We start from the raw sequence: 27,364 nt of genomic DNA on the forward strand, positions 1-27,364 counted from the left end.
AAAAAAAAAAAAAGAATTAGGAAATACAGTAGGGCTGTTTTAGGGTATAAACTTTTTGATTCAGGGATACCTTACCTTGGCATTTCCCAATAGCCTCAGTGTAATATAACTACTCAGTGAATATATTTGAAGGAAAAAATGAAGATTATTGTAATTCTTTGATTCAAGGTGTTCAGTATCTTTATTTTTAAGATCTACCAGTGATGTCAGTAGAATGTGTTACTAGACAAAAATTTATAAAACCTCTGTCTTTATAGTAATTTATTAACTAGATTTCTCCCTTTGTTCCATTTCTAGGAGAAACAAATAAAAAGAAATCTGGTGTTATAGGTTTTTCTAAAAACAAATACCTTAGTACTGTTCTAGGAACATATTCAACCCAGCTTTCATGTTCCTTGCATTTCATAATGATTTTATTATTTTTTAAATTTATTTATTTATTTATTTATTTTTAATTTTTGATACAGAGAGAGACAGAGCATGAGAGGGGGAGGGTCAGAGAGAGAGGGAGACACAGAACCAGAAGCAGGCTCCAGGCTCTGAGCTAGCTGTCAGCACAGAGCCCGACGCGGGGCTCGAACCCACGAATGTGAGATCTGACCTGAGCCGAAGTCGGAGGTTTAACCGACTGAGCCACCCAGGCGCCCCCATAATGATTTTAAAGTTGGAGGAAGGTGACCCAGGTGACTTGAGGAGTCCTCTGTCAGAAAGGAAGCACACATTTATTTTACATGCTGTGAACTTACTAAAGAAGAATGAAATGTTGATATATTTTAGAGTTATTTCAAACAAGAATTGAAAGTTGAAGTTAGTAGTGATTATTTTTACCATAATCATCATCATTATTAATAGCTAATATTTAATTATGTGTCAGGTTCTCTTCTAAGCACTTTATCTGCATTATTTCTTATATATCCTCTTATTCCTGGGATCACCATTTTATAAATGAAGAAAGAAGAAAACAGGCTCAGAGGCTAAATTTATTTTGACCAAGATCACATAGCTAACAAGTGAGAGGTCAGGATTTTAACCTAGTTCTGCCTGCGGGTCCTCATCCTAACCCGTGTTCTGTACTACAGTACTCCCCCCTACTCCATAGAGGATATGTGCCAAGACCCGCAGTGGGTGCCTAAAACCATGGATACTACCAAACCCTGTAAATACTATTTTTTCTCCTACCCATATATACCTATGATAAAATTTAGTTTTCAAACTAGACGTCATAAGAGACTAGCAACAATAATGAAACAGACCAGTTGTAACAGTTTGCTGTAATAAAAGTTAAGTGAATGTGGTCTGTCTCTCAGAATATCTTATTTTACTATATTTAACCTTCCTGTGATGTCAGGTGATAAAATGCTTATGTGATGTGGGCACCTGAGTGACTTAGTCGGCTCTTGATTTTGGCTCAGGTCATGATCTCATGGTTTCTGGGATCAAGCCCTGTGCTGGGCTCCATGCTGACAGCGTGGAGTTTGCCTGGGATTTCCTCTCTCCCTCTCTCCCTGCTCCTCCCTGCTCTCTTTCCTTCTCTCTCAAAATAAGTAAAGTTAAAAAAAAAAAAAAAGCCTATATGATGCTATGAAGCACAGTGAATGACATAGGTATTGTGATCTAGCATTAGGCTACTATTATTCATCTCCTAACAGTATGTCAGAAGGAGGATCATTATTATTGACCATGAATAACTGACACTGCAGAAAGTTAAACCACAGACAAGGGGAGACTACCATGTTTTCTTTGTTGAGTATTGCCATTTAACTGAGGAGGTACCATCTTGTTCCCAGAAGAAACATCATTTTAGTTTCAACAGGATTCAGGAAGCAGTTCTTACAGTGAGGTTTCTAAAATAAGAAATTAACTGGAGAGGGGCACCTGGGTGGCTCAGTCAGTTAAGGGTCTGACTTCAGCTCAGGTCATGATCTCATGGTTCTTGAGGTCAAGCCCCACATCAGGCTCTCTGCTGTCAGCTAGAGCCTGCTTTGGATTCTCTGTTCTGTTCCCCTCTTTCTCTGCCCCTCCCCTGCTTATACTCTCTCTCTCTCTCGCTTTCTCAAAAATAAACCATTGCCCAAAAAAAAAAAAAAAAAAAACCCTAAAAAATTAAATTAATTTTTGGTAGCAAAGAAGTTTGATTAATAAAGTTTATTTTTTTGTTGTTTTATTTCTGTAACCTTTTTTTTTTTTCCAATTTGTTTCTGACGGGTGGGAAGGATAGAGAGAGGGACAGAGGATCCGAAATAGGGTCCATACTGACAGCAGCAAGCCCAGTGTGGGGCTCAAACTCACAAAATGAACTGTGAGATTATGACCTGAATTGAAGTTGGAAGGAAACTCAACCAGCTAAGCCACCCAGGAACCCCTAATAAAGTTTATTTGAATAGCATAAAACTACCTTAAATCAGAAGAAAGGAAAATATATTTACTGAACAAAACTACTTTGGTGGTACATTTTTGTAAAATTCCTAGTAACTCAAACTTATCTGTGTTCTTTTAGTTACCCAACAACCATATAACATAGAGGGGGAAGTGTAAATTAAAGAAACACAGTTTCATACTGGAGCTCATAATGTGAGGAAAATACAACTTGTTCTCCCTGACCTTATAAAGTAATGAGAAGACCACATGGGAATAAAGGGAGAAAGAAAGGAAAATTTATTGTTTTAACAGTAATTATGTGCTTTGAGTGGCCTAAGGAGTCACTATTATTTGTTTTGCAAGAGAAGAAGCCATTCTCTCTGATACCATGGAGATCTCATTGACTAGAGCTATAGCCCCCAGTGCTTATAAGGATTTCCTTTCAGCTTAGACTTAATCCTTCTAAGCTCTTAGGTGTAGGGATAAATGTTGATTTTCAAGGTAGCATTTTACCACATTGATTTGTTTGAAAAATGATTCAGTCATTTTTTTCCTTATTCTTAAATATTGCTGTGTACATCATGTTTCTAGGGAGGTGAGCACGTGAAACAATATGAAGAGGAGAAAATAGCCTTTTAAGGAAATTGGCCTACAGAAAGGATGGCCTTCTTGGACAATCCAACTATCATTCTAGCTCATATTCGACAGTCCCATGTGACCAGTGATGACACAGGAATGTGTGAAATGGTTCTCATTGATCATGATGTTGACCTAGAGAAGATTCATCCTCCTTCAATGCCTGGAGACAGTGGGTCAGAAATTCAGGGAAGCAATGGTGAGACTCAGGGCTATGTATATGCCCAGTCAGTTGATATTACCTCAAGTTGGGACTTTGGTATTAGAAGACGCTCAAATACAGGTAAACATCGCCTTTTAGTCATGTCTTCTGAGCTTTAAATCAGTCAACAATTGTATAGAATAATGCATAATGTTGGAATAGGTTTAATGGGGAAAGTTTCCATGTATTAACAGGAACATGCATGTATTACAGTAAGAGTGAGTCTAAACAACATCTCCATCTTTGTGACTCAATGGAGAGTGCCTCTGAACGATGCCATCAGAAGGAAGTAGACACAAGATGAATAGAGGGAAATGGTGACTAGGAGAGGCAGGTTGGATGTTCTCTTTTTAAAAAGTCTTCACATAGAAAGGGAAGTGGACTTATTTTGAGTATCTTCATAGAACAACATTAGTCCCAGTGGGTAGACTGTTTGGTGGCAGGTTTCAGGTTGCCATAATAAAGAACCTTTAATACAGAGAGCTGACCAGCCATGGAGTGCTGCTGCCAGAGCCATTTCTTGGCCATGGAAGGATTGTGAGGGACAAAGTGAGGTTGGAGGTAAATAGCTGAATATTTGTTAGGGCTGCTTTTAATAGGAGTTGCTACATTGAGTGTGAGATTAGAAAAGGTGCCCCTGTTTTGGATATGTTATTTTTACTTTCTTAAGTTGATCTCTACCATTTGATCTTTGTGGTTTGACAATGCTAAACTTTGATACATAAATATTTAGTCATTATCTTTTAAAAGCTTATCATTGACCATTTTCCAGCTTATGTGTTTTGGAAACCTTTCAAAGGGAACAGGATGAACCAAGGCCTTTACTTAGATAAATTATTTAGAATTATAATGTAGTTCTAATATGACAAGATATTCTAGGAGGTGATTTTTTTATTTAGGTAATCAGAAAATATAATCTCCTCCTAATCAATAGCAGTAACCTGCTAACTCCCAGGAAACATAATGGCGGGAGATATGGTAGAACATTGAAAAGGTTTACATTTTTATTTTCATGGTCCAAATGTAAAATTCACATAAAGGATACAATATAAAGTGCAAGGCATGTTAAGCTTTTGGTTCAGAATTCAGCATTCTGTGACATCTACAAAGAATAATTTGCTCTCATGATGAAAATAATTAATAGCATTTCCCAGTATCTAAAGGAATTTTTATCAAAATAGGATTTGAGTGAAGGTTTGAATATAATTTAGAGCCATTGATTCTCAGTTCTCTAGTCGAAACTGACTTCCTTGCAAGTTATTGAGATGGTATCTTGTATGACAGGTTGAATGGATTTCAGTAGGAGAATGCTGCTAAATTGAGAGCTTTATGATTATATTACTTTGGCTGTACCCTTCACATTTATTAATTGCAATTGAATGTATTTTCCTTCAGTGGAATTTGGTTAGATAGAGTGACATTGTCAGAATGCTTTTGCCAGCACAGTTTACATTGCTGGCGAGATAGTTCTAGTGGTAGTTTCCCTCCCACAATGCCAAGGCAGGTGTGTATGATTTCCTACCTTGAAAGAGAAATTTGTTTATTTTTTGTTAGCATTGTGCCAAGATAGGAAGTTGAAGATTAGCCAGAGGAAACTAATCTCAAGAAATGGGGTCAATTAGGACTTTCTTTTTCATTGTGGTTTCCATATGTGGCACTTGTTAATATATGTTGGACAGTATTTCTTTAAAAGATCAATTCACTGATTTTTGAAGGTTGATCAGCCAGTTGTAATATAATCTCACAAATGTAGGATTTTAGGTGATGCTTTTGTTACTGTTGTTGGAATTTCTTAAAGATAGCACAGAGATGCTAATGTTTAAAATTGTGGGGTGTTGTGTCCTAGTGACCAAAGATTTTACTTTTTAATCCTTTCAGCATATCTTAAAATTTTGTATAAGAAAAATTATTCTTTTTAAGATTTGACTAATGTTACAAAGATACAAATCATTTATTTTACTACCTATAAACTGTTTCAGCCCACTGAAGAAAAGCTATGCTAATTTATATAGCTTTGACATTTTATAATTTTCATGATTTTTAGATAAAGGATTTTATATTTAAAACTTTAATAGTCTAGTCTGAGTTCATTTATCTTTAATTTTTGAAACGGGTAGAGTAATTCATAACAGTAATTTTATTCCTGTAATGTAATATTCACTTCAGTTCATTTGTGCATTAAAATTCCTTTAAGACCGTTATTAATGATTTATATAATGAAATGTCATATTAATCACAGAAGTTTTCACATTTTATTATTCTCTTCCATGTTAATACTATCTTTATGATCTCTATTAATGTTTTATATCCTCTAATTTCAATTATAAATCAAGAATATTTTCATGTTTTTGTTGGTATTTGCTTTTCAGGGGTGCCACCTTTAAAATTTTATGACTTTTTCCCTACATATGCAGTATAAAACATCTTTATTCATATAAAGGTAGTTAATTATGTCTTTGTTTATAGTAAACTTTCATTGACAAACTTATAGTTATAATATTTCTTTTCAAGCTCAAAGATTAGAACGACTCCGAAAAGAGAGACAAAACCAGATCAAATGCAAAAATATTCAGTGGAAAGAAAGAAATTCTAAGCAATCAGGTAAATGGAAATAATTTTAATTGTTAATTTGAGATTTGTATATTTAGTTTATATTATTATATAAGAGCTTTCGTTTGTAATTCATCTTTTTAAATTCTCTGAGCAGATACCTCTTGTTTTGAGCTTTGAATGCTTTCACTGGGGTGCTGTGGCCTCTGAAGCGGTGTCTTCTTTAGGTCTTGTGTTTTTGGTCACTCTTCATTCTGGGTCACAGGAATTGATGTGTGCAAGGCACTTTTTATATAGACTCTCACGCCAATACCTTGTTCTTAGAGCCAAGGAATACCTATGGTTTGGATGGGCCTCTGGCTTGTAGTTTCCTCCTGGCAGTTCCAACCTTGACTTTTCCCTGCCTCATTAGTGACCTGAATAACAGTCTGTTTTGCATATATGCTAATTCTTTTCCTTTAGCTTAATAAGCATTGTGTTGCGGGTATTATCTGCATTTGTAGTCTGTGTTCATATGGTATGTGTATTTAAAAGCTGGCCATATTACATATTTTCAAATTTTCAATCTCAGCAAGAAGAGAACACCTAAAAAAAATGCTATTGAAATATTTTCTAATGCTTATATCATGTGTCCTAGATTTTCTTTTTTTCTTCTTTCAAAGTAATGTCTGCACTCTCTTCCAGCACCTGCTACCATCCTGGCATGTAATAGATGTCCACTCAATTTTTGTTGGCTGACTCCATTGCTACATAGAGTTTATAAAGCTAACAATGTTAATGATTATTGTATTAATATCAGCACCTACCTAGTGCTATTCTAAGCACTTTACATGCATTACCTTCAATGTAATGATCTTGAAAGGTATAGATACTGTTGTGGTTAACAGATGAGACAGAGACTCCGCGAGCTTAACTTGCTGATGTTACAAGGCCAGAAAGCGGTAGTGCCATGGAGCTGTATTTCGTAGCTAGAACTGTCTGCAGCTGAAGGCCAATCTCTTCCTGCTAAACCACACTAGATAAAGTGGTTATTGCTTTCTCCTGCTGTGGTTGTAAACCCAGGTGTGCCCCGTGGGTATGATTTTCTTACTAGATGCCTCTGACAACTGTGTAAAGCAGAAATCTCATTCACTTCTTTCTTATGTCTCATTTCTGTGACTTCTATAGTTCTACTGGAATGTCTCTTTAGTTTTGCTCTTAATATTTAAAAAATCTCTCTAGGCTGGCCTTTTCTGCGAAAACATTTATATTGTTCACTTTCTTCAAATTTTTCATATATCTTGATGCTTTTTCTGTTAAACTCTTCTTAATGAATATAGAGCCAGTTTATCTAAACTCATCTCTCCAGCTAACCTCTGTTTTGCCTTCTTTGCTTCCTTATCTTAAAACAATTACGAATAAAAAATAGGATGAATAGGGTACCTCAGATATAACTGCATTAATCCCCGTTACAGTGTGAGAAATAAATTCTTCAACTTAAATTTTGATACTTCTACTCAGATACATCTAATAAATTTTGATACATTTCCCACTCATTCCTTAAAGTCTAATCCACTTTAACTTCTGTTAGTGTTTCACAGAATGTGGGCACCTGGGTGGCTCAGTAGGCTAAGCATTTGACTTCAGGTCAGGTCATGATCTCATGGTTCATGGGATTGGGCCCTGCGCTGACTGCACAGACGGAGCCTGCTTAGGATTCTCTCTGCCCCTCCCCCACTTGTGTACATGCTCCATCTCTCTCTCTCTCTCAAGTAAACATTAAAAAAAAAGAATGTGCTGGAGAAACAGTTTACTTTTTGCTTTCATTTGCAGCTACACCATTCATTATTTGTGTATACTTCTCTCTCCTTCAGTTTCCGTCTCTCTTATTTCTGTCTCTTACAGATTTCAGTATTGACCCTGTGATCTTAGGGTGCTTAAAAAGTGCATTCTTAATATACCTGGCCACTCTCCAAAATGTTGACCTTGCTTCTGGCCAGGCCAGTGAACCTCATTAATGCACAGAGGAATAAATGGTTTTGAATTCTCTGTTCGTCCGGGTTCCACCATTACCACAGGTTGGCACTCTGGGTGTCCTGAAATATGTTAGAAAAGTGGAATCAGCAGCCTAGTAAACATCTACCTGACAAACTGAGCAGCTACTCTGATTACACACATTTCTCAAGCACATACTCTTTTTCTGCCACAGCCAGATCCTCTTGCTCTTAATTGGGAATTTTGGTTAGGTGATCATTTATTCCTTCCCTCATTCTTTTTCTGCTGTTTACATTTTGTTAAAATCCTTCCATCTGTTTTTCTTATCTTTGTTTTATTTTATTCCCCACTAGAAGAATCATTATTACGGATATGATGACCTCCCTGGAATGTTTTTTTTCCACAGTTATTCTGTCTGAATCCAGTACATCCTTTAATACAGCAGAAATGCAGCCTTTTCATAGAAGAGTTGGAAGGGATCTGAGAAGCCGTCTGGTCCATACCCTGAAGTTCTTTATGAACTTTGTGCGTGTATATCTTTATATGTCCTGAGACCACATGGTAAATGGAATACCTTAGAATAAGATCCTTGTAGTATTTCTATAGCCAGAACTGCATGGATAATGTGAAGGTGGTCATTGGAAGATAGCTTTGTCCGGAGCAAGGTCAAATCTAGCCTCGGTATTTTTAATTTTATTGTTTTAAAATGGTGTTGGTATATTTACAAAATGTATTGTTGCCCTTATTCATGGACTCATTTAACAAACATGTCTTTCATACCTTCTGTGTGCATCTTAATTCAATGCTGGGTACTTGGAGGAATTTGTGACTCCTGTCCTCAAGAAGTTTGAAGTTTACTGGGAAGACAAAGGCACATAAAGTTGAATAGTAACTCAAGAACAGTGTAGTGTATATCAGTTATTTATGATTATTCCTGAGGTTTTCTTTACAGAACTTCTGGTATTAGTTTCTTAAAACAACAGTTCCCAGATACAGCGGCTGTGTAAAAAGCAGAAATACATCTCAAAGTGCATGTTATAATAACTTCTGTATAAATTGCCAGCCATGTATGTGGAATTCCTGATTTCAGAAGATAGGGATTGGGATTCATCTATATTTTTCAGAGGCCCCTGGGTGATTCTTATGAGTAAGCAGTACTGGGAACCACTGGTCTGTAATAGAATGGGCCAGCCACTAAGTTTGCTTCATCTTAATGCAAATCCAGCAATTTAGCCATTAATATTTCTGTATTATATGTGAGAAAACTGGAGCCCAGAGGCTAAGTTTTTCAAGTTACTTACTTACAAACAGTGGCAAAGCCAGAATTCTTCTCCTGGCCAGTCTGATCCCGAAGACTGTAGTCTTTCTGCTCTCTCCTATTCTCTCCAGTACTGTTGGCAGAAAGGAGCTGCTCCTGGAGTTGTGAGTGTTGAGGATTCTTTGTGTTCCCTTGTTTCTTTCCTCCTCTGTGTCAGCGATGGCCAGTGTTCAAGAAAGTTGTATTAAAAGAAAATGTTGTTATAGGAAATCTGAAGTAAAATATAAAAATGAAGATAAGCTATGAAAATTCTCATATTTCGAGGAACTGCAGTTAACATTTTAATGTACTTATTCTAGATTCTGTTTATATATAAGTATATATATTTTAAGTATTCTAAACATACATGTTAAGATCTTTTTTGTATTTTTTTGTATATACTAGTACGTAAATGCAACATTTTGTCTTGTCTCCGTGTTGTTCCTGCACTTTTACATGTATTAAGGTTATTTTCAGACGTTTTGTATTTTGTACTGCCCTTGTAATTAGCATCCTCTTCCCCATAACTTTTTTATTGCTCCTGTGAAGAAATCTATTGTTTTCATATATCTGTTCTGTATCCAGCCACACACGGAATCCTTAGAAATTCTGATATGCATTCCCATCTTCCTGAAGGCTGTAGTATGTGCTTTCTCATAAGACTGATGATAATTACATTTCTAGGCTATTGTTTTTTCAGTTCTCTGCTTGTTGGGGACGTCCAACTGTTTATAGAGGTTAGAACTCTTCAGCTGCAAATGATGAAGAGAGGGGGTGTTGGAAAGCAGCTTGTAGTAGAGCAACTCAGGAGGTACAGTTGTGCCGTATGAGCGGCTTGGAAGCGGGAGGAAAGGCTCTCATTACCAACCCCTGTCTCACTTCGACTTCTTCCTCTCCTCTGCCTCCCTATCCCCACAGCTACTTTTTCTACTTCTCTGGCCCACAGTGAATCATTTAACAAGTATTTCTTTTGATCCTTCAGTATGCGAAGACAGCTAGGCACTTGTAGATTTAGAATGTATAGCAGTAAATAAGACAAAGTTCCTGCCTCATGGATCTTGTGGGGGAGGTAGACAGGAAACAAACCTAGTATTGTCAGAATGGGGTAAGTGGCATAGTGAAAAATACAGCCAGGTAAGGAGGATAAGGAATGCCAGGTAGGGGATTTTGCTGTTTTATATAGGATGATCAGGGAAAGCCTCTTGGGAAGGTGGTGCTTGAGCAGAGTTCTGAAGGAATGAGTCAGGCAGATATTGGAAAATGGGTGTCCTAAGATGAGGGAGAGCAAGTGCAGAGGTCCTGCAACAGAAGTGTGCCTGATGTAGTCAGAGAATAGCAAGGAAGGACGCTTATGGACTGTAGTAGAGTAGGAAGGGGGAAGATTGGGCTCAGAGAAGTAGTGAGAGAGCAGATCGTGGAGGATCTTGTGCAGAACTTAATGTTTACTCTGGGTACAGTGATTTAATCTGAGTAGACTAGATGGTATAATGAACCCCTGTACACTCACCACCCGGCTTTAACGTACGGCCAATCTTGCTTTTATACATTTACCTCCCCTCCTCTCTCAGATTATTATTATTTATTTGTTTTTTGAGAGAGAGTGAGAGAATCTTAAGCAGGCTCCACCCTTAGCACAGTGTACATGTTGCTTCCACGACCTTGTGATCACGACCTGAGCCGAAACGGAGTGTCAGACCCTCAGCCACCTAGGCGCCCCAGTTTGTTTGTAATCAGTCTTCAGCTATCATAATTTCGTACCTAAACACTTGTTATGTTTCTAACACAGAAGAAAACTACAGTACTACTACTCTCCAAAAAATTCACAGGAATTCTTTAATAACAAACATTTCCCTCATTGTCTCAAATGTTTCTTTGTCTTTTGCCAGTTTGTTCCTGTAGGTCTAGATATGCGGTCCATACATTTGATTGATATGTTCGATTTCCTTTTTAATCTGTAGGTTCTTCTTTATTTTTTTTTTTCTCCTTGTGATTTATTTAAGAAACTGGGTCATTTGCCCTGTAGAATTTCCTACATTCTAGATCTTCCTAATTGTATCTCTTTGGTCTCATTTAATAGGTTCCTCTGCCCTCTATTTCCTATAAACAGGTTATTGGATCTAGAAACTTGTTCACATTGATGTTTGCTTTTTGTTAAGAATGTTTTGTACATGCTGATCTGTACTTCATATTGCATCATATCAGTAAATGTAGAATGTTTTCTTGTCTATTTTGTGATGTTCAGATTGATGGTAAAATTAGGTGTCATTCATCCATTATTAATTAGTATTATTAGGTATCATTCATCCCTCCCATCAGCTTTTTTCTGATGGTTTTAGTGGTCATTGATGGGCGTTACCTAGATGAATTATTTCATTAGGAGTTGCAAAATAGTGATTTCTAATTTTTTTGGTCTTCACATAAAGAACAACTTTTCCTAATCTATTATTTGGTTATTCTCAAATACAGTCCCTATAAGAAGACAGTATAAGTGCTTGATTGTTAACATGTTTCCTACTCCATATCTGGAATTAGCCATTTGTTTAGAGCGTCTTGGTTATTTTTTAGGGGTAAATGGCATTGAGAGACCAGAACTTGAACTCTAGAGGTGCTCACTGGATTGGATTTTTTTCCTTGTAGGCATTTCAGGGGCTAGAGCTCAGAAGAAAATAAAAATTTTAGGAAGAAGTACATTGTGAGTTAGTGTTGACAATTTCTGTAAGAATTCAGGATTATAGAGTATTTGCTTAACTTTTTTGATTTTATGTTTATGTATCTTTTTCTTATGCTGAAAGTTTTGGTTCCAGAATGGAGATATTATCATCATTACGAACACTATGATTACTAAAAACAGTTGAAGATGTGTGTGTGTATATGTGTGTGTGTGTGTGTGTGTGTGTGTGTGTGTGTGTATGTATATATATTTTCCCCCTTTTGATATGTTCCAGTAGGGAATGTACAAATTGCTGTGTGATAAAGTTTCTTAAAATAATTCCTCTCTTTGTAGTTAAAATGCCAATTCAATATTGCACTTAGGTTCGTTCATTTGCTTTTGCTCTTATTTTTAGAAATTGCACTCCTGATTTTTTAAAGAACTATATAAAACATGTACATGGTTCTGAAGTTGAGTGCATAAAACAAGGTAAAACCAGAGAAATCTAGCTTCAATTCCTGTCTCTTCTACTCTTCTTATAGTCCTTTTAAAAAAGGTTTTGGTTTTTCTGTCCACTTAAATCTATATGGAAGCATATTTATATTCATATACCCCTCTTTTTAGGTTAGAAATAGCATTCTGTGCACACCATTTTATGCAATACTTTTCCATTTTGTAACTTCGTAATAGGCCATGATATGGAGGTGCCCTGGTTTAGCCGACCAATCTCCTGTTGAAGGATGTGGTGTTTTCAGGCCTTTGGTGCTGAAAATGACCCTGCAGTGAGTAGGCCTGTGTATTGCATTGTGTTTTGTTTCTTTCTCCCAGAGTATCTGAAAATCCTGGTAGTGGTAAGGTTGGGTCAGAGGATAAGTATTTGATCTCCCTTGATATTGCCGTATTCCCTTCCATAGGTGTTTTGCTATTTTGCATTCCTCTAATAAGGTACACAATGTTATTTTCTCATAGCTGTAAACTTTTAGATTTTTGCCAATTTGATAGATGTCTATCTCAGCATATCCCTTATTATAAATGTAGTTGAGCATCTTTCCATTTGTTAAGAACCATTTGAATATCCTTTTCTGTGGACATTTCATATTTCTTATCCATTTTTCCATAGAATTTTTGGCCACTGTCTTCCCTACTTTTAGAATCTTTATATATTAGGAATATTAACCTTTATTTTTTTTTCTAGTTTATCAGTTTTCTTTTTACTTTGCTAATTTTTTTACCATACAAAAATGTTTTTATTTTGTGTGGTGAAATTGATTTGTTTTCTTCTTACTGTGATGTTTATGACCTACATTTTGTTATTTTTTTAATCTTTTTTAATGTTTTATTTATTTTTGAGAGAGAGAGAGAAATAGTGTGAGCAGGGGAGGGTCAGAGAGAGAGAGGGAGGCACAGAATGGGAAGACAGGTTCCAGACTCTGAGCTAGTTGTCAGCACAGAGCCAGCGCGGGGCTCGAACCCATGAACCGTGAGATCATGACCTGAGCCGAAGCCAGAGGCTTAACCGACTGAGCCCCCCAAGCGTCCCTGTAACTTACATTTTAAAAGACACCTATTGGCTGCTGTGTTGGGAAGAGACTGGCAGGAGTGGGCCTAGAGGAGGCAAGGGCAGAAACTTTGAAGGTAGTGGTAATAATCCATCGTTGATAGCTTTGGAGATGGTTCTGGATATATTCTGAAATTTCTGTTGATGGATAGGATATTAGATGTGAGAGAAAGAAAAGAATGGAGTTGTTTTTGGCCTAACGCTATTGAGTTGCAATTAACTGAGAAGGAGAAGCCTGTGGGAGGGGCAGATTTGGGGGAAAGATCTAGAGTTCAGTTATGGACATAGAAGGTTTGAAACACCTATTGGATATTCAAGTGGAGGTGTTGTATAGAAAGCTGAGTATGTGAGTCTGTAATTTCAGGGAATGTTTAGGTCTAGGAATAATCATTTGGGAGTTATTAGCATGTAGATGATATTTATTTAGATTTTCCTTATTACTTTTTTAAATTAAAAAAAATTTTTTAAATGTTTAGTTTTGAGAGAGGAAAAGAGACAAAGCAAAAGTAGGAAAGGGGCAAAGAGAGAGGGAGACACAGAATCTGATGCAGGCTCCAGACTGTAGATGAGAGCAGAGAGCTTGACCCAGGGCTCGAACTCACAAACTGTGGTATGATCATCTGAGCTAAAGTGAGATGCTTAACTGATTAAGCCACCCAGGTGCCCCTTCCCTTTTATTTCTTTATTGAGGTATGTTTCTGTTATGCCCAGATTTCAATATCGTCCCCAAAAACCAGAGACCGCCAGGGAGACCGAGTCACACATGCAAAAGCGAAGGGCTTTATTATGGGCTTAGGCTCTCCGGGGCCTAAACTTGGCCTCACAGACTTTACCAGCGCAGTGGATCCGTGCTGAGAGCCCCGAACAAAGGGGCGGGCAGGGCCTTTATGGGCTTGGGAAGGGGGAGTTACAGGAAATGGTGACACAGGTACAGGGATCCACTCATTATCGCATAACAGCATTGGCAGGAACTTTAACCATACACATTGTCCCGAGTGTTCGTTAATTTTGGCGGAACCTAATCACAACATTTAGAGTTTTAACCAATTACAAGAGTGCACCCAGGACCAGGGACCCTCATGTAGGGTGTAACTAGCTTTAAGCAATAAGTGATAATCTATAGCTTCTATCTCTAGGCCTGCCCTTAGAAATGTTAAGGGTGTTAGCTGGCCTTTCCTGATTGGGTGTTACAAGGGTAGTCCCTCCTGCCTTGGGCAATGTGTGCCCTTCTATTGTCTAATGATTCTGAGAAACCAGACACCTAGGCCTCCAAGGTCAGAGGGGAAACTTGAAGCCTGTCGTGGAGTCAGTTTGATTCAGACCTGCATCCTTACACTTCTATATACTTAAATGTACAGATATTAAGTGCACAGTTCAGTGACTTATGACAGGCATATAGACCTGTATAACTAGCATCCCAATCAAGTATAGAGTATTTGTGTACCCCAGAAAATTCCCTCGTGCCTCTTTCTAGTTGGGCTGCCCCCCATAGGCAGTTGTTCTGATTTATATTACCACAATCTAGTTTCTTTTCTTGTTGATAGTATTTAAAATAAAAGACTGGCTGAAAATCACCAAGGGTGTGAATGTAGATAGAGCAGTAAAAGGTCCAAATAGCTTGACTTGGGAATGCCAGCAATTTGAGGGGAATATGAGGAATTGGCAAGAAAACTAGGAAAGAGTGACCTGGAGGATAGAATGAGAACCACATAAAATGGAGTTGTGGAAACCAAGTGAAAAAACTGGTTCAAAAAGGAGTAATGAACTGTTTCAAATGCTGTCACGAAGTCTTGAAAGATGAGGATTCAAAATTGACCAGTAGATTTAGCAGTAAGGGGACCATTGGTGACTTTGCAAACTGCTTTTGAGGAGTGTGGGGAGCCCTCGTGCTTGATTGGAGTTGGTTTGCGGGAAAGCGAGGGGAGGAACCAGACAGTAAGAACAGAGAATCTTGAGGAGCAGAAAAGTGGTGTAGTAACTGGGAGTACAGGATCAGAGGACAAGGGGTTTTTTTTGTTTTTGTTTTTTTTTAACGAGCAGTATTTCAGTATCTTTGTGTGCTGATGAGAAATTGCTCGAGTGACGCCCTTGAGCCAGCAAGAAGTCAGCGCCCGCAGTGCACAGAGGAGGAGCTGGCCTGAGGCAGGGGCCTGGGCAGTTGATTCACTGTAAGAGAGGGAAGGCAGGCCTAGGTGTAGGTGAGAACTGGCGGAAGTTCGCTTTTGGTTTTCTCTTTCTCCATGATAAAGGGAAGGAGGGAGGGAGGGAGAAAATGTCAGAAGTTGAGAGAAGTCTAAGTGTGAATTAGAATTTGAGAATGGAGGAGTTATATATCATTGCTTGACATTCTTCCTTACTGATAATAGTTGTGTAACTTTGATAAGTTACTTACGTTTGCTATACTCAGTTTGTTCATGGGGCTGGTTGTAACCCAGCTCTTAAGATGGTTGTGAGGACAAGTTGAGAAAACACCTAGAATTGCTCCTCGTCCATAGCAGATATTTAATAAAGGGTTATTCCTTTCCAAAGTGTAGCAATAAAATTGTCAGTAGATTACATGCACAATAGTACTTGTAATATTTAAAATACCAGTTTAATCTAGTAGTCTAAGACTCTTTTAAATGTGCACTTAATATCTATTGATTATTTGAACTTATATATTCAAATTCTGAAATTAAATAGGTGCCACATTTAAAGAAAAAAAATTTTTTTTTACTGTTTATTTATTTTTGAGAGACAGAGCATGAGTGAGGGTGGAACAGAGAGAGGGAGACACAGAATCTGAAGCAGCTCCGGGCTCTGAGCTGTCAGCATAGAGCCTGACGTGGGGCTTGAACTCGAACAGTAAGATTGTTATGCCCAGATTTTAATATCGTCCCCAAAAAACCAGAGACCGCCAGGGAGGCCGAAGCACACATGCAAAAGCAAAGGGCTTTATTACAGGTTTAGGCTCACCGGGGCCTAAACTCAGGCTCACAGACTTTACTGGCATGGTGGATCCATGCTGAGAGCGAGCCCTGAACAAAGGTGGGGTAGGACTTTTATGAGTTTGGGAAGGGGGAGTTACAGGAAATTGTGACATAGGTACAGTGATCCAATTATTATTACACAATATTATTGACAGCAGGTTTATCCAATTACAATATTTAGAGTGTTAACCAATCACAAAGTAGATCCAGGACCCTCAGTAGGGTGTAACTAGCCTTAGGCCTGCCCTTAGGAATGTTAAGGGTATTACAAGGGTGGTCTCTCTTGCCTTGGGCAATGTGTAACCGCCTAATAGTTCTGGAGAGACTGACCTTTAGACCTAGTTTAGAGGGGAAACTTAAAAAGCCTGTCATGGCGTCTGTTTGGTTCAGACTCATGTTCTTACAAGATCATGACCTGAGCTGAAGTTAGATGCTTAACTGACTGGGCCACCCAGATACCCCAAATAGGTGCCACATTTTAAAAAAAGAATTAAATCCTTTTCTCTTGGTTTGCCACTTAAATTTATAGGGGCTCATTTGATAAATTTGTCTCACTAGTTTGTTGAAAAGATGGTTTTTGTTACATTTTTAAAAAGTTCTATGTCACTATTTTTGAGTTCTGTTTGATCTAAGTTCAGTTTGGCTTTGTTCAAGAATGGAATGGAGTTGAACCTATTCATTGCAGATTTTTTTTTTTAAGAGAGAGACAGAGGAAGAGAGAGAGAATCTTAAGCAAGTATGGAACCTGCATGGGGCTTGATCTCATGACTGTGAGCTCATGACTTGAGCCAAAGTCAAGAGTCAGATGCTTGGAGTCCTGGGTGGCTCGGTCAGCTAAGTGTCCAACTTTGGCTTATCTCACAGTTCATGAGTTTGAGCCCCGCATCAGGCTATCTGCTGTCAGCACAGAGCCCGCTTCAGATCCTGTCTCCCTCTCTCTTCCCTTCTCTGTCTCAAAAATAAGCATTTTTTTTTAATTAAAAAAAAAAAAGTCAGACACTTAACCAGTTGAGCCTCCCAGAGTGCCCCTCATTGCAGATTTTAAGATTGAAGATTGATTTATTTTTAAATGTAGCTATGGGAATTTTCTGATACTCACAGAATGGAAAGTATAATAAACCTTCATGTACTTACATAGCTACCACCTTAAGTGATATTCAGAATAATATGGACACTTAAATGATCTGTGAGAATATATGGAACTAACTTGTCTTGATTCACTAATGAGTAAGAGCTAAAGATTCTGATTTAATAATAATTTAATCTGAATTCCTTCAATCATTATTTTATTCATTGATTCATGCAACAAAATTTATTGAGGGTCAACTTTGTTCATTAGTCTAATGGCTAAGCGCCTTGGCTGAGTACAAATCTTAGCTCTGCTACTTCCTAGCTGTGTTGGCCTAAGGCTAATCAAAGTATTCTAAGCTTCAGTTTCCACACTGACAAAATTAAGATAATGCTAGTATTCACTTCATAGGCTTGTTAGGAGGAGTAATTGAGATACATTGGCTTGCTCAGTAAATGTTAGCTGCTATTACTATAAAAATTCTTTTTCCTTTTCCTCCTCATCTTTGTCTTCTGGATTTTGTGCTAGGTGTCATTGGAGAGTATGAGAGGATTAAGATGTAGACCTTCACCCTAAAGAACTGGAATTCCAAAATCCCACAGTATTAGAGCAAGGAGAGATTTCCAAGATTATCCAGTTCAGCGAGCCCGGAAGGCTTCAGTGAGCTGTCTGTCACGTATCTCTGAGTGGCAAAGCCAGGCCGATGCTCAGGTCCTTTACCTGTGAATGCCCTTCTTACAGAATGGCTGCTCTGTTGGTTTGACTCTGCCCCACTCCTTAAACCCTAGCTCTTCTAAAACCTGACTGGTTCTCAGGGGTCTGCCTTTCGAGTGTGCAAGCATCCAAGTATATGTGAGGCTTTTTGCACAGATCAGACCTGTATATGCCCCAGACACTCCCTCCTTAAGATTCCAAGGACGACTTGCTGGGGACGGTAGACAGGCTGTCTCTCTGTGTGTAATCACAAAGGTGTTTTTATCTTCCTCTTCTATCACAGCCCAGGAGTTAAAGTCACTGTTTGAAAAAAAGTCCCTCAAAGAGAAACCTCCAAGTTCTGGAAAGCAGTCAATATTATCTGTACGACTGGAGCAGTGCCCTCTGCAGCTGAATAACCCCTTTAATGAGTATTCCAAATTTGATGGCAAGGTAAGTACAGATGAAACTTTATCCCCTTAGGTAAAACCTCAATTGAGTAGAATTGTTTTTGTTGGTATTATTAAATTTAGGTTTCAAAAATGACTCCAAGTAATTATAGAACATCACATTTTCTAAAACTAAAGATGTGAAAAGGTCTGAATTTGGGCTTCATACTGTTTCCACAGCAGTATGTTTGGGGGATTGAAACAAAAATAGTCTTGAGATATTTGTATGCTTGTTTTTTTTCCTGTTTTATCTTCCGAGAGCCTACTTGAGGGTTTGGGTTCGTGGGGTCGTGATTCATCAAGGCCTGATTGTGCTGGGAATGCTTTGAAAGTGGTTCTGGGAGGCAGTTTGCATTGTTTTGGTCTGACTCTTCATTATAACTGCAGAAATTGTTGAGCTTCGAGCTTCATTTCAGGATTCTAGGCCATTGTTTGCATGTCTGTATTTCATTGTAGGGAATCTTGTTTGACACTCACTCTTCAGGGTGACTTTAGTTTTTTCTGTTTGTTCTAACAATTTGTAGTTGTAAAATTAAAGCATGTCTTTTTTCCTTTTAGAAAAATGGCCACTATTGTAGGCGGAGTATAGTTCCATGTGCAGCACCTTCTCTCCCCACATTCCCTGCCTTTCTGTGTCGCCGCACTGCGCTGAGCTGAGCTGGGCTCTTTCAGGCGACAGTAGCAGTTGATTTTTATATTTATTGCCATTATATTTGCTGTCTGACAGTGGTGTGGAGGTGCTGAGTGATAGCTTATTGCCTGGAGGAGTTGTATACAATTTGTCTTATTTTAACACCATTGCAACTAATAAACATACAGCTCTTTGCTTATGTTTGCATTTTTCATCTTCAATTTCTGTTTAGGTGCTGGTGTGGTCAGTTGTCATCTTTGAACAAGAGATGTTTTCTCTTCAAAACACTTTCTCCTCAGTCAGTTCAGCATGTTTCCATAGTTTTAAAAGTAAGCACATATGGCCATGGGCAAGTGAGGTTCTTGAAGTTGGTGGGAAAGGAGAGCAAGAACTAGAAATAAAATGTGTAAGTTACATAAAGATACTAATATGCTCAGGAGTTGCCTTCAAAAAAACCTCTGAAAGTACCTTGAGTAAATTAGATTGTATTGATGTAAAGCTTCTCTTTAGCCTGCCCCTGCCTCAGCTCCTGTTTCTTCTTGTCGAATGTAGCAAAGAGAAGGAAGGGCCCCCCTAGGGGACAGGAATGTCAGCCTCCGGAAAACAGAGAGTTGGACTGTAGAGGGTTTTTTTTTTTTTTTAAACTACCATTGATTCACTTAGATATGTGAGAAGTTATTACTAGGAATTAGGTTATATGGCTGGAATTTATTTGCTTCCATTGCCTGATCCCATCTCATTGTTTGAGGGCATAATTACTTGAATAATTACTATGTCGTAATACTTTATGCCAACAAAATAGCACAGATCTTTTAAAATATTATGTCCTAGAATTCTCATTATACTTGAGATTTTATTATAAATTACTTAGCTTTGGATTTGACCAAAAGTTGTGAAGTGTTCTTGGTATATATCTAACTTTTAAAGTGCTGGGAGAAATTTTTTAAAAAATGTGAAGAGGCCACTTCTCAGTCACAAAGGAATTATTTTTGCTAGATGTATTTACACTTAAGGCTCTCAGTGCTTTTATCATATCAGATCTATTTGTAATCAGCAAAGGCTGCATGCATGGGGCAGTCACCATTACACTTTGATTAAGAAAGATTTATATATCGATAAGTGTCTTGTGATGCTATGCTATTTTATTATTATCCTACATATTACAATTGCTAAAATACAATTAAACCCTTGTTCTCATCTGTTATTTAATATTGATGCGTTTGGCAGATACGTAATGAAAGTGGCTAATATTTGAAGGATATTGTACTGTACATATTAAATTAGTCTTTCTTTATCTTTGTGAAATGCATCAATATGATATTCAATGACATCTCAATGATTAATAGAGAATTATACTTGAGTCAAGCCTTTTTGTAACCTAGAAATTAAAATGACTATTCAAATAACACCTCAAAATGATCAAATTAGCATTTTGTGATTGCATAATAATGGGATTGTAGTAGTTATAACAGCACCATGGCTGCCTCTAGAGTTAAGATCATGTCAACCCCTTGATAATAAAGCCTTTTCTGTGAGAGTCGACTTTAATAATTTCCAGATTGATTCTTCCCATAAATCATTTGACGTTCAGCACTAAATTTTTGTTACTGTTGTAACTTAAAATTATTTTATTTTTATTCAGCTCATATTTAAGAAGTGAAATGAGTATCCTGTTTTAATGATTATCCATCTTGTCATTGAACTCCATGCTTTTTGCCTCAAATATAAGGATTTTTCATGTACTTTGGTAGTCCCTTTCTTTCCCCACAAAGGTTTGTTAAAGCCACTAAAATATGTACAGTTTTTTCCTGTACAAATATTCACAATGCTTTTCTTGGGAATAACGCTTGCCTTATTTACATAATTAACTGAGTTGCTTAGGTCTCTTGGGCAAATGGTACATAATTGGGGAGAGAAGGGGACAGGGAAGAGTTTGGGGTCTAATTAAATATGCTAAAAAACTACTTAATTATGTATTTCCTCAAGAGACTAACTGCTGTGAAATCCTCCTTAAGATTAAACTAGCATTAGATTTGAAAAAAGGATTTTGTTTTTGGTATAGGTTTACAGTTACATTGTAGTTAAGGTAGCAAGTCTAGTGTCTTTAACGGTTTGTGCAAACTGGATTGTTGTTGGTTTTAGTGATTCTAAGGGTAAGCATCTCTTCGTTTTTGTGCTAAATTGATGTGAATACTTTCAAATAATTTTTGGTTCTTGTAGCAGTTTCGTAATTTCATTTTTAAAAATTATGGTTGATTAATAATTTCCTGGAGGCATACAGGTGAGAGGGAAAGGCTGTGCTTTGTTGTAATTTTGACAATTTTTTGGATCAGGTTAATTATGTTTATATTATCTCTTTGGTAAATTGGTGATGCTGTGACCTGTTTTAGATTCATTGATTATGAGTAGCTCTGTTTATGGTTGTTTGTAAAAAGCCCAAAATAGACTGTAAGTGATTTGAGGGAAGGCTTAGACAAGGCAAAACCAGGCTCAGCCCTTGGCCTGAATTTTTTGGGCTTGTTGAAAACAGGACTTCAAATAGCCCTATTTACAGCACAAAATCTGTGTTCTAGAGATTGAGACCATCAGGAAACTTCTTGTGCCAGTCCTGATTTCACTGTATGTGGGGTCTTTTTGGCGTGACAAGGAGTTGCTTAGGGGTGATGAAGGAGTGGACTCAACTGATGGGCAGTAAACCCTCAGCCCTGACTTAAGATCCCTGAATGTGTGGGCTTCCGCCCTGTCTTTCTACCTGTTTCAGAGGAGGCCGTGCTTTTGCAAGTATCTAGCCCTTTCCAGTCCATGCCTTACCACTCACTTGAGGAACTTTTGCTAGTACATCAACACTACTGTGGTTAAACTGTGTTTGCAAATATTATCATCATTAGTAAACCATTAGAATTTTAGGTACTCATTTCTTGTCATTATAGTTACTAACAAAGAAATGGTACCGGTTATTAGTTGTGACCTCTTGCTCAGGTTTTCCATCTCTCCAAACCTCAGTTTCTTTACCAGTAAAAGAAATGAGAGTTCCTCCCTCACAAGGCTGATGCAGCCATCACATAAGCTAATACGAGGACAGGGGCGCCTGGGCGGCTCAGTCGGCTATGCCTCCGACTTCGACTCAGGTCATGATTTCACGGGTTGTGAGTTCGGGCCCCCTGTCACGTTCTGTGCCTGGAGCCTGCCTCCGATTCTGTGATTTCCTCTCTCTCTCTGCCCCTTCCCCACTCATGCTCTTCTCTCTCTTGTCTCTCAAAAAATAAATAAATGTCAAATATAAAAAATATATATTTTTTAAAAAGGTAATACCAGGATAGGGCACTGAGCACAAGAAGAAGCAGTGTAATTTACTGTGTCAGTAGACCTATTTTGTAGTAAGACCTGAGTTGAATTCTGACTCCACCACTTATGATGCGACCTCAGGCTAGTTTCTTAACCTCACGAAGCTCCAGTCCTCCTGTGTGAGTTGAGGTGATGATAATGTGTGAGGATCAATTGAGATAAGGTCTGTTTGCCAGGACATGTAATACATGGTAGGAAGGACTCAACGAATACCCCACTTTTGCTCCTCTCTCTATATAAAGGAGGAGGGCCAGTGACGCTGTCTCTTTTGTGTATTTCATTAGATTATTCACAGAATTGAGAGGAAATGTTCATAAAACCAGGAGTTTAGAAATAGCATCACTAAACAAGATGTGCAGCAGACTGGTTGAAGGTGGACTGTCTGAAATTCAGGGAGTCCAGTGAAGTTTTGAGGTTTTGGCCTTTAACTCTAAATAGGAGATTAAGACAAGTAGTTACTTACTTTGGGGGGGTGGGTAGTAACTTTTGTTTTAAAAGCATCATGTGAGAAGGTAGTTCTAGATTAGTAATTGCTTGGTAGTTTTACTAAAATGTTAAATATTTATTTGACTTAGCTGAATTCTACTCTAACTATAAGGAGAATGTTTACCTCAACAAGTCCTTAAAAAAGCAGAACCAGTTCTTGTTCATTTAGACAACTGTGACTTTGATTGTGTTAACTTATTAGAAAGTAACCATTTCTCTGTTAGAAATTGTTTTAACCGAAGCTGCAGAGAGCATGGGGGAAGGGATAATTCATGAGTGCTAATTGCTTGGCTGTTAATTTTCATAAGTGTTGATAGAAGCAGTTCCTTAAATTAAACTTTGTTTAAAATGTACCAGGGGAAATATTCTACAATGTCGAGCCTGAAGTGAAAATTAATATGAATGCTGTGGCAATTAACACATACTGGTTAATAGCTTTTAGCAGCATTTTGGGATGATAGTCCTTAAATACATTTTTGCATGCTGCTCTTGTTTCAGCATTGTTCCAGTCTATGTCTGGATAATTATGAACAAATGTTTTCTACAATCATTGGCATTAAATAGCTCTCTTCAAAGAAAGTCACTTAAAACTTTGCAGAAAATTATGAAGTCACTGAGAAATGTGGCAAACTCAGAAAAGGTCAGCGAATTGAAATTATGTTTTTAAAAAAATTGCCTTGAGAGGAACATCTGAACTTGGAATATTTGCTATTATAATGGAAATGGTCTCCTCTAATATGTGAAGCTACTTTAGTTCAGGGTCTCTTTCCAAAAAATTATAATCTGGACTTTATTGCCGATTATGTTTCTAGACAGCAGCTTTGTTTATTGCTGCCTGAGCTAAGGTGTGGCCTTGAGCTTAAGAGCCTTCTGGGTTTGAGTTTCATTCTTTCTTTTCCACCCTTCAAGTTGGCCAGCCCCCACCATTTCAATGAAAGTGCTTCTGGGGTTCACTTGCTTGGTGTCCAATGAGAGGCAAATCTAAGATGGCAGTGTGTTTTGAGTTAGGAGTTACTTAGCTCTTCCATTGATTGGCTTCATCTTATAAAATCTTTTTAATAAAGGAGAGTAAGTCCCAACATCATTTTAGTGGTTATTCTCTTGGCATCTTATCTCTGTGACTGCATTTTGTTAGTCTTCTTTTTCACAGACCAGTTTTTATTAGTCTGTTCTATTTCTAAAGGAAGATATTGGCTGCTCACTACTTCTTTACACCACCTCTTTCTCCTAATAGAAAGACCAAATTCATTAATTTAAAAATATCTCTTAATAAGATTATTTTCCTCTTACCATTGTATTAATGTACTTCTCTTCCTTTTGCTTGACATTATACAGGAAATCCCAAGGAGAGATATTGGGATATCTGTCTGGATTGTATTCAAAATGAATTAAATAGGAATCTTACAGTGAAAGACCATGTTTTCAACATTCCACTCAGGTTAAATTCTGGAGACTGAGTTCTTAAAACTGGCTGATTCCATTTTGAGCTGTCTGTGTAGGCCTTGTTTCTGCCAGTCTGTAGTGGCTTCCTCTGGTTGTGGACCAATCTTCTATAAGTTCCTGTCAGAGGTAGGATTGACCATTGGTTAACCAAGGGTTAACAAAGGAAAGCAGAATTTTGCAGTAGAAAAAATATTTTTCAGGCTTGGATTAGAAACCCAATTTTGCCATTTACTTGCTGTGTGATATTAGGCAAATCACTTTGCCTCTTTGAGCCTGTTTTCGTATGAATAAATGAAGTTAATGGTGTCTTTAAATGTTGTCACAAGGATTTAATGAAAATAGGAAATGCCTACACAGCAAAGTGCCTGGTACACGGCCAGTGCTGAGAGACTTACTAGTTTCCTTTCATTTTACCACATTGCCGTTCATTTGCTCCGTGTGTAGTGAGGGCCTGCTACGTACCAGACACTGTTAAGTAAAATCTGGGTACAGTGGTGAGCAAAAACATCCTTGGTTTCTGACCTCATGGAACTTCTTCTCTTGGCAGGAAGATAGATGTTATGTAAATATTCACCCAACTGAATGCAAAATTGTCATCATAGAATAACCACAGCTAATTAAGTACTAAGTTCCAAGAGAGGTAGTTGGGGCCTTCAGAGCATTATCATGGGGGCAACTGACCTAGTCTAAGGGGTCAGGGATGGTGTCCCTGTGAAGGTGACTCTTCATCTGAGAGCTGAAGGATGAGTAGGAGCTAACTTGGTGAAGGGGGAGGAGAAAGGACAAATAGAGGCTCTGAGGCAGGGGGGTAGCTGGGCAGTTTTGAGGAGCTGAAAGAAGGCTGTGTGACCGGGGACCTAGGGTGAGGTAGAGTTTGGTACAAGGTAAAGCTGCAGAGGCCAGGCTGTGTGTGGCGGGTGGAAGTGTCCTCTTTAAGAATATTGGAAAGCCTCCGACAAGTCTAAATGAAGACGTAAGGTAATCAAATTTGTGTTTCGACAAGATCACTGGACTGTGGTGAAGGGAGTACAACCTGAGAAGGGGTTTTGAGGCCAGAGAGACAATCAGGAGACTTTTTGCAGTGGTCCGATTAGGAGAGATGGTAACTCGGGCTTCCTTATGGTGATATAGAAGGAGTACTTGAATTCCAGAGATAGAAATAAAAGTGCTAAGACTTGATGATGGATTACATGTCAAGGAATAGGGGAGAAGAAGGTTTCGAGGGCAATACCTTGATCGAGTTGTGGTTGTGGAACTGAATGGAAGATGATTCCTTCCCTGAATCAGGATGCATTGCAAGAGAGCTGAGGATGAGACAGACGTTACCTTTGTGAGCTGGTTTGGGCCTGGTGACTGCAGATCACAGCTTATTACCACGTCCTTGAAGATATTACATGTTCTTTTTGTGGGGGATGGGTGTGCAGCATAGCCTGCTTGTTTGGTTTGTATTTGGGGCATCTGAGGGAGAGGTCTCTGAGATGGGAGTGGACTGGGAGCCAGAAGCCTCTTTGTTCCCATTTCACAGCCAGCTTTGGAACTCCTTTGGCTGAGGAATTACTGTGGAGATTGGTCACCTCTTCTCTGAAATGGGCTGTACTCTCAGATCCCAACCCAGCTCACCAGGCTGTTAAGAGGAGAAAATGAGAGAGTGATTTTAGATGAGGCAGATGTCAGGTGTCATTTAAGAAAATATATTGATTGTAATTCTTGGAGGTTAGAGGACTAAAAGGTAAAACATGGGCATATTTTTGTTGTAACAAGATTACTGTTGTAGCACTATCTTCTTCCTAGCTAAAGAAATACCAGATTAGCAGATGAAATCTGGTTGGAATGTATATCAAGCACTGAGGCTCCCAGGGAAAGAAAGCCTAGGAGATCATCCTTGTTGGTGTGGTGAGGCTAGGCATGGTGGGATTTTGCGCAGAGCCTCCGCTTACCTTACTCTGTATAATTTGCAGTAGAGCGATTTCCTTGTCCCTCAAAGTATTAGGCCCTGATGTTACTGTCTTGAAAAGAAATAGATAAGAGAAATCAAATGATAGCTTAGGGTCACTCAGCTGGGCATAGAATCTAAGTGTTCTTATTCTTCAAGATTTTTACTTTCATTCTTACTAGTATTCATATTCACAAAATAGAAACTTGATTTCCAGGACTAGAAAACAATGTGGAAGAAAGAACACAGGTGTGGGGTCAGAAAATGTCAGTTTTTTGACTTGTGAGTGTAAGCCTTGTGTCGGGCTCTGTGCTGATAACTCAGAGCCTGGAGCCTGCTTCAGGTTCTGTGACTCCCTCTCTCTGCTCCTCCCTGGCTCATGCTCTGTCTCTCTCTGACTCTCAAAAATAAATGTTTAAAAAGAAATTAAAAAAGAAAAGAAAATATGAGTTTTAGCCTTGGTACTGCCATGGGGTCTGGGACAAGTCACCTCCCATCTCTAAGCCTCAGTTGTTATCTATTTATTTATTTTAATTTTTTGGTGTTTACTTATTTATTTTGAGAGAGAGAGAGCATGGGAAGGGCAAACAGAAAGGAAGAGAGGGAATTCCAAGCAGGTTCTGTGCTGTCAGCGCTGGGCCCATCATGAGGTTCGATGTCACAAACCGTGAGATCATGGCCTGAGTTGAAATCAAGAGTCAGACACTCAACTGACTGAACCACCCAGGCGCCCCAGGTTTCTGCCTATTATGAATGAGGAACTTGACTTGGATGATCTCTTGGATTCCTTTTGGTTCCATTGTTTTGTGATTGGGAATGTGATTGACATCAGTGACAATGTGGGTTACAGATGGGAAAACGTGAACTCTTGACTTTTTGATCTTCCGCATATATGTTGGTACTTTCCTCTTCTAATTGATCATAACAAAGCTGTGATGCAGGGAGTGTTATCTCCATTTTACCAGTGAGGACACTGAAGCTCAGAAAGAGAAAGTGATTTGCTCATGGATGCCCCACTAGTATGCGGCAGAGCAGATGTTCAACTACCTTTTCCTTATTCCAGTACCACAGCTGTCTTTCCTACACTCTTTTACAGCCATGATTTTGTCATGGAGGGCACA

At 38.3% G+C, this 27,364-nt stretch overlaps 1 protein-coding gene across 9 annotated transcripts in view; it reads left to right on the forward strand.

Moving 5' to 3' along the window:
- The window catches only part of MAPKAP1 (MAPK associated protein 1), a 240,090-nt gene that overhangs the window by 26,717 nt on the left and 186,009 nt on the right, over positions 1 to 27,364 (forward strand). For all 9 annotated transcript variants that reach the window (XM_029919360.1, XM_029919359.1, XM_029919363.1 and 6 more), the window contains 3 exons: positions 2,950 to 3,277; positions 5,708 to 5,797; positions 18,261 to 18,409. In XM_029919360.1, the coding sequence (XP_029775220.1) occupies positions 3,019 to 3,277; positions 5,708 to 5,797; positions 18,261 to 18,409 (498 nt within the window). In that variant the 5' untranslated portion in view covers positions 2,950 to 3,018. The remainder of the gene's footprint in view (positions 1 to 2,949; positions 3,278 to 5,707; positions 5,798 to 18,260; positions 18,410 to 27,364) is intronic.

This window comes from Suricata suricatta, chromosome 13 (assembly GCF_006229205.1).
Source record: "Suricata suricatta isolate VVHF042 chromosome 13, meerkat_22Aug2017_6uvM2_HiC, whole genome shotgun sequence".
NCBI lineage: Eukaryota > Metazoa > Chordata > Mammalia > Carnivora > Herpestidae > Suricata > Suricata suricatta.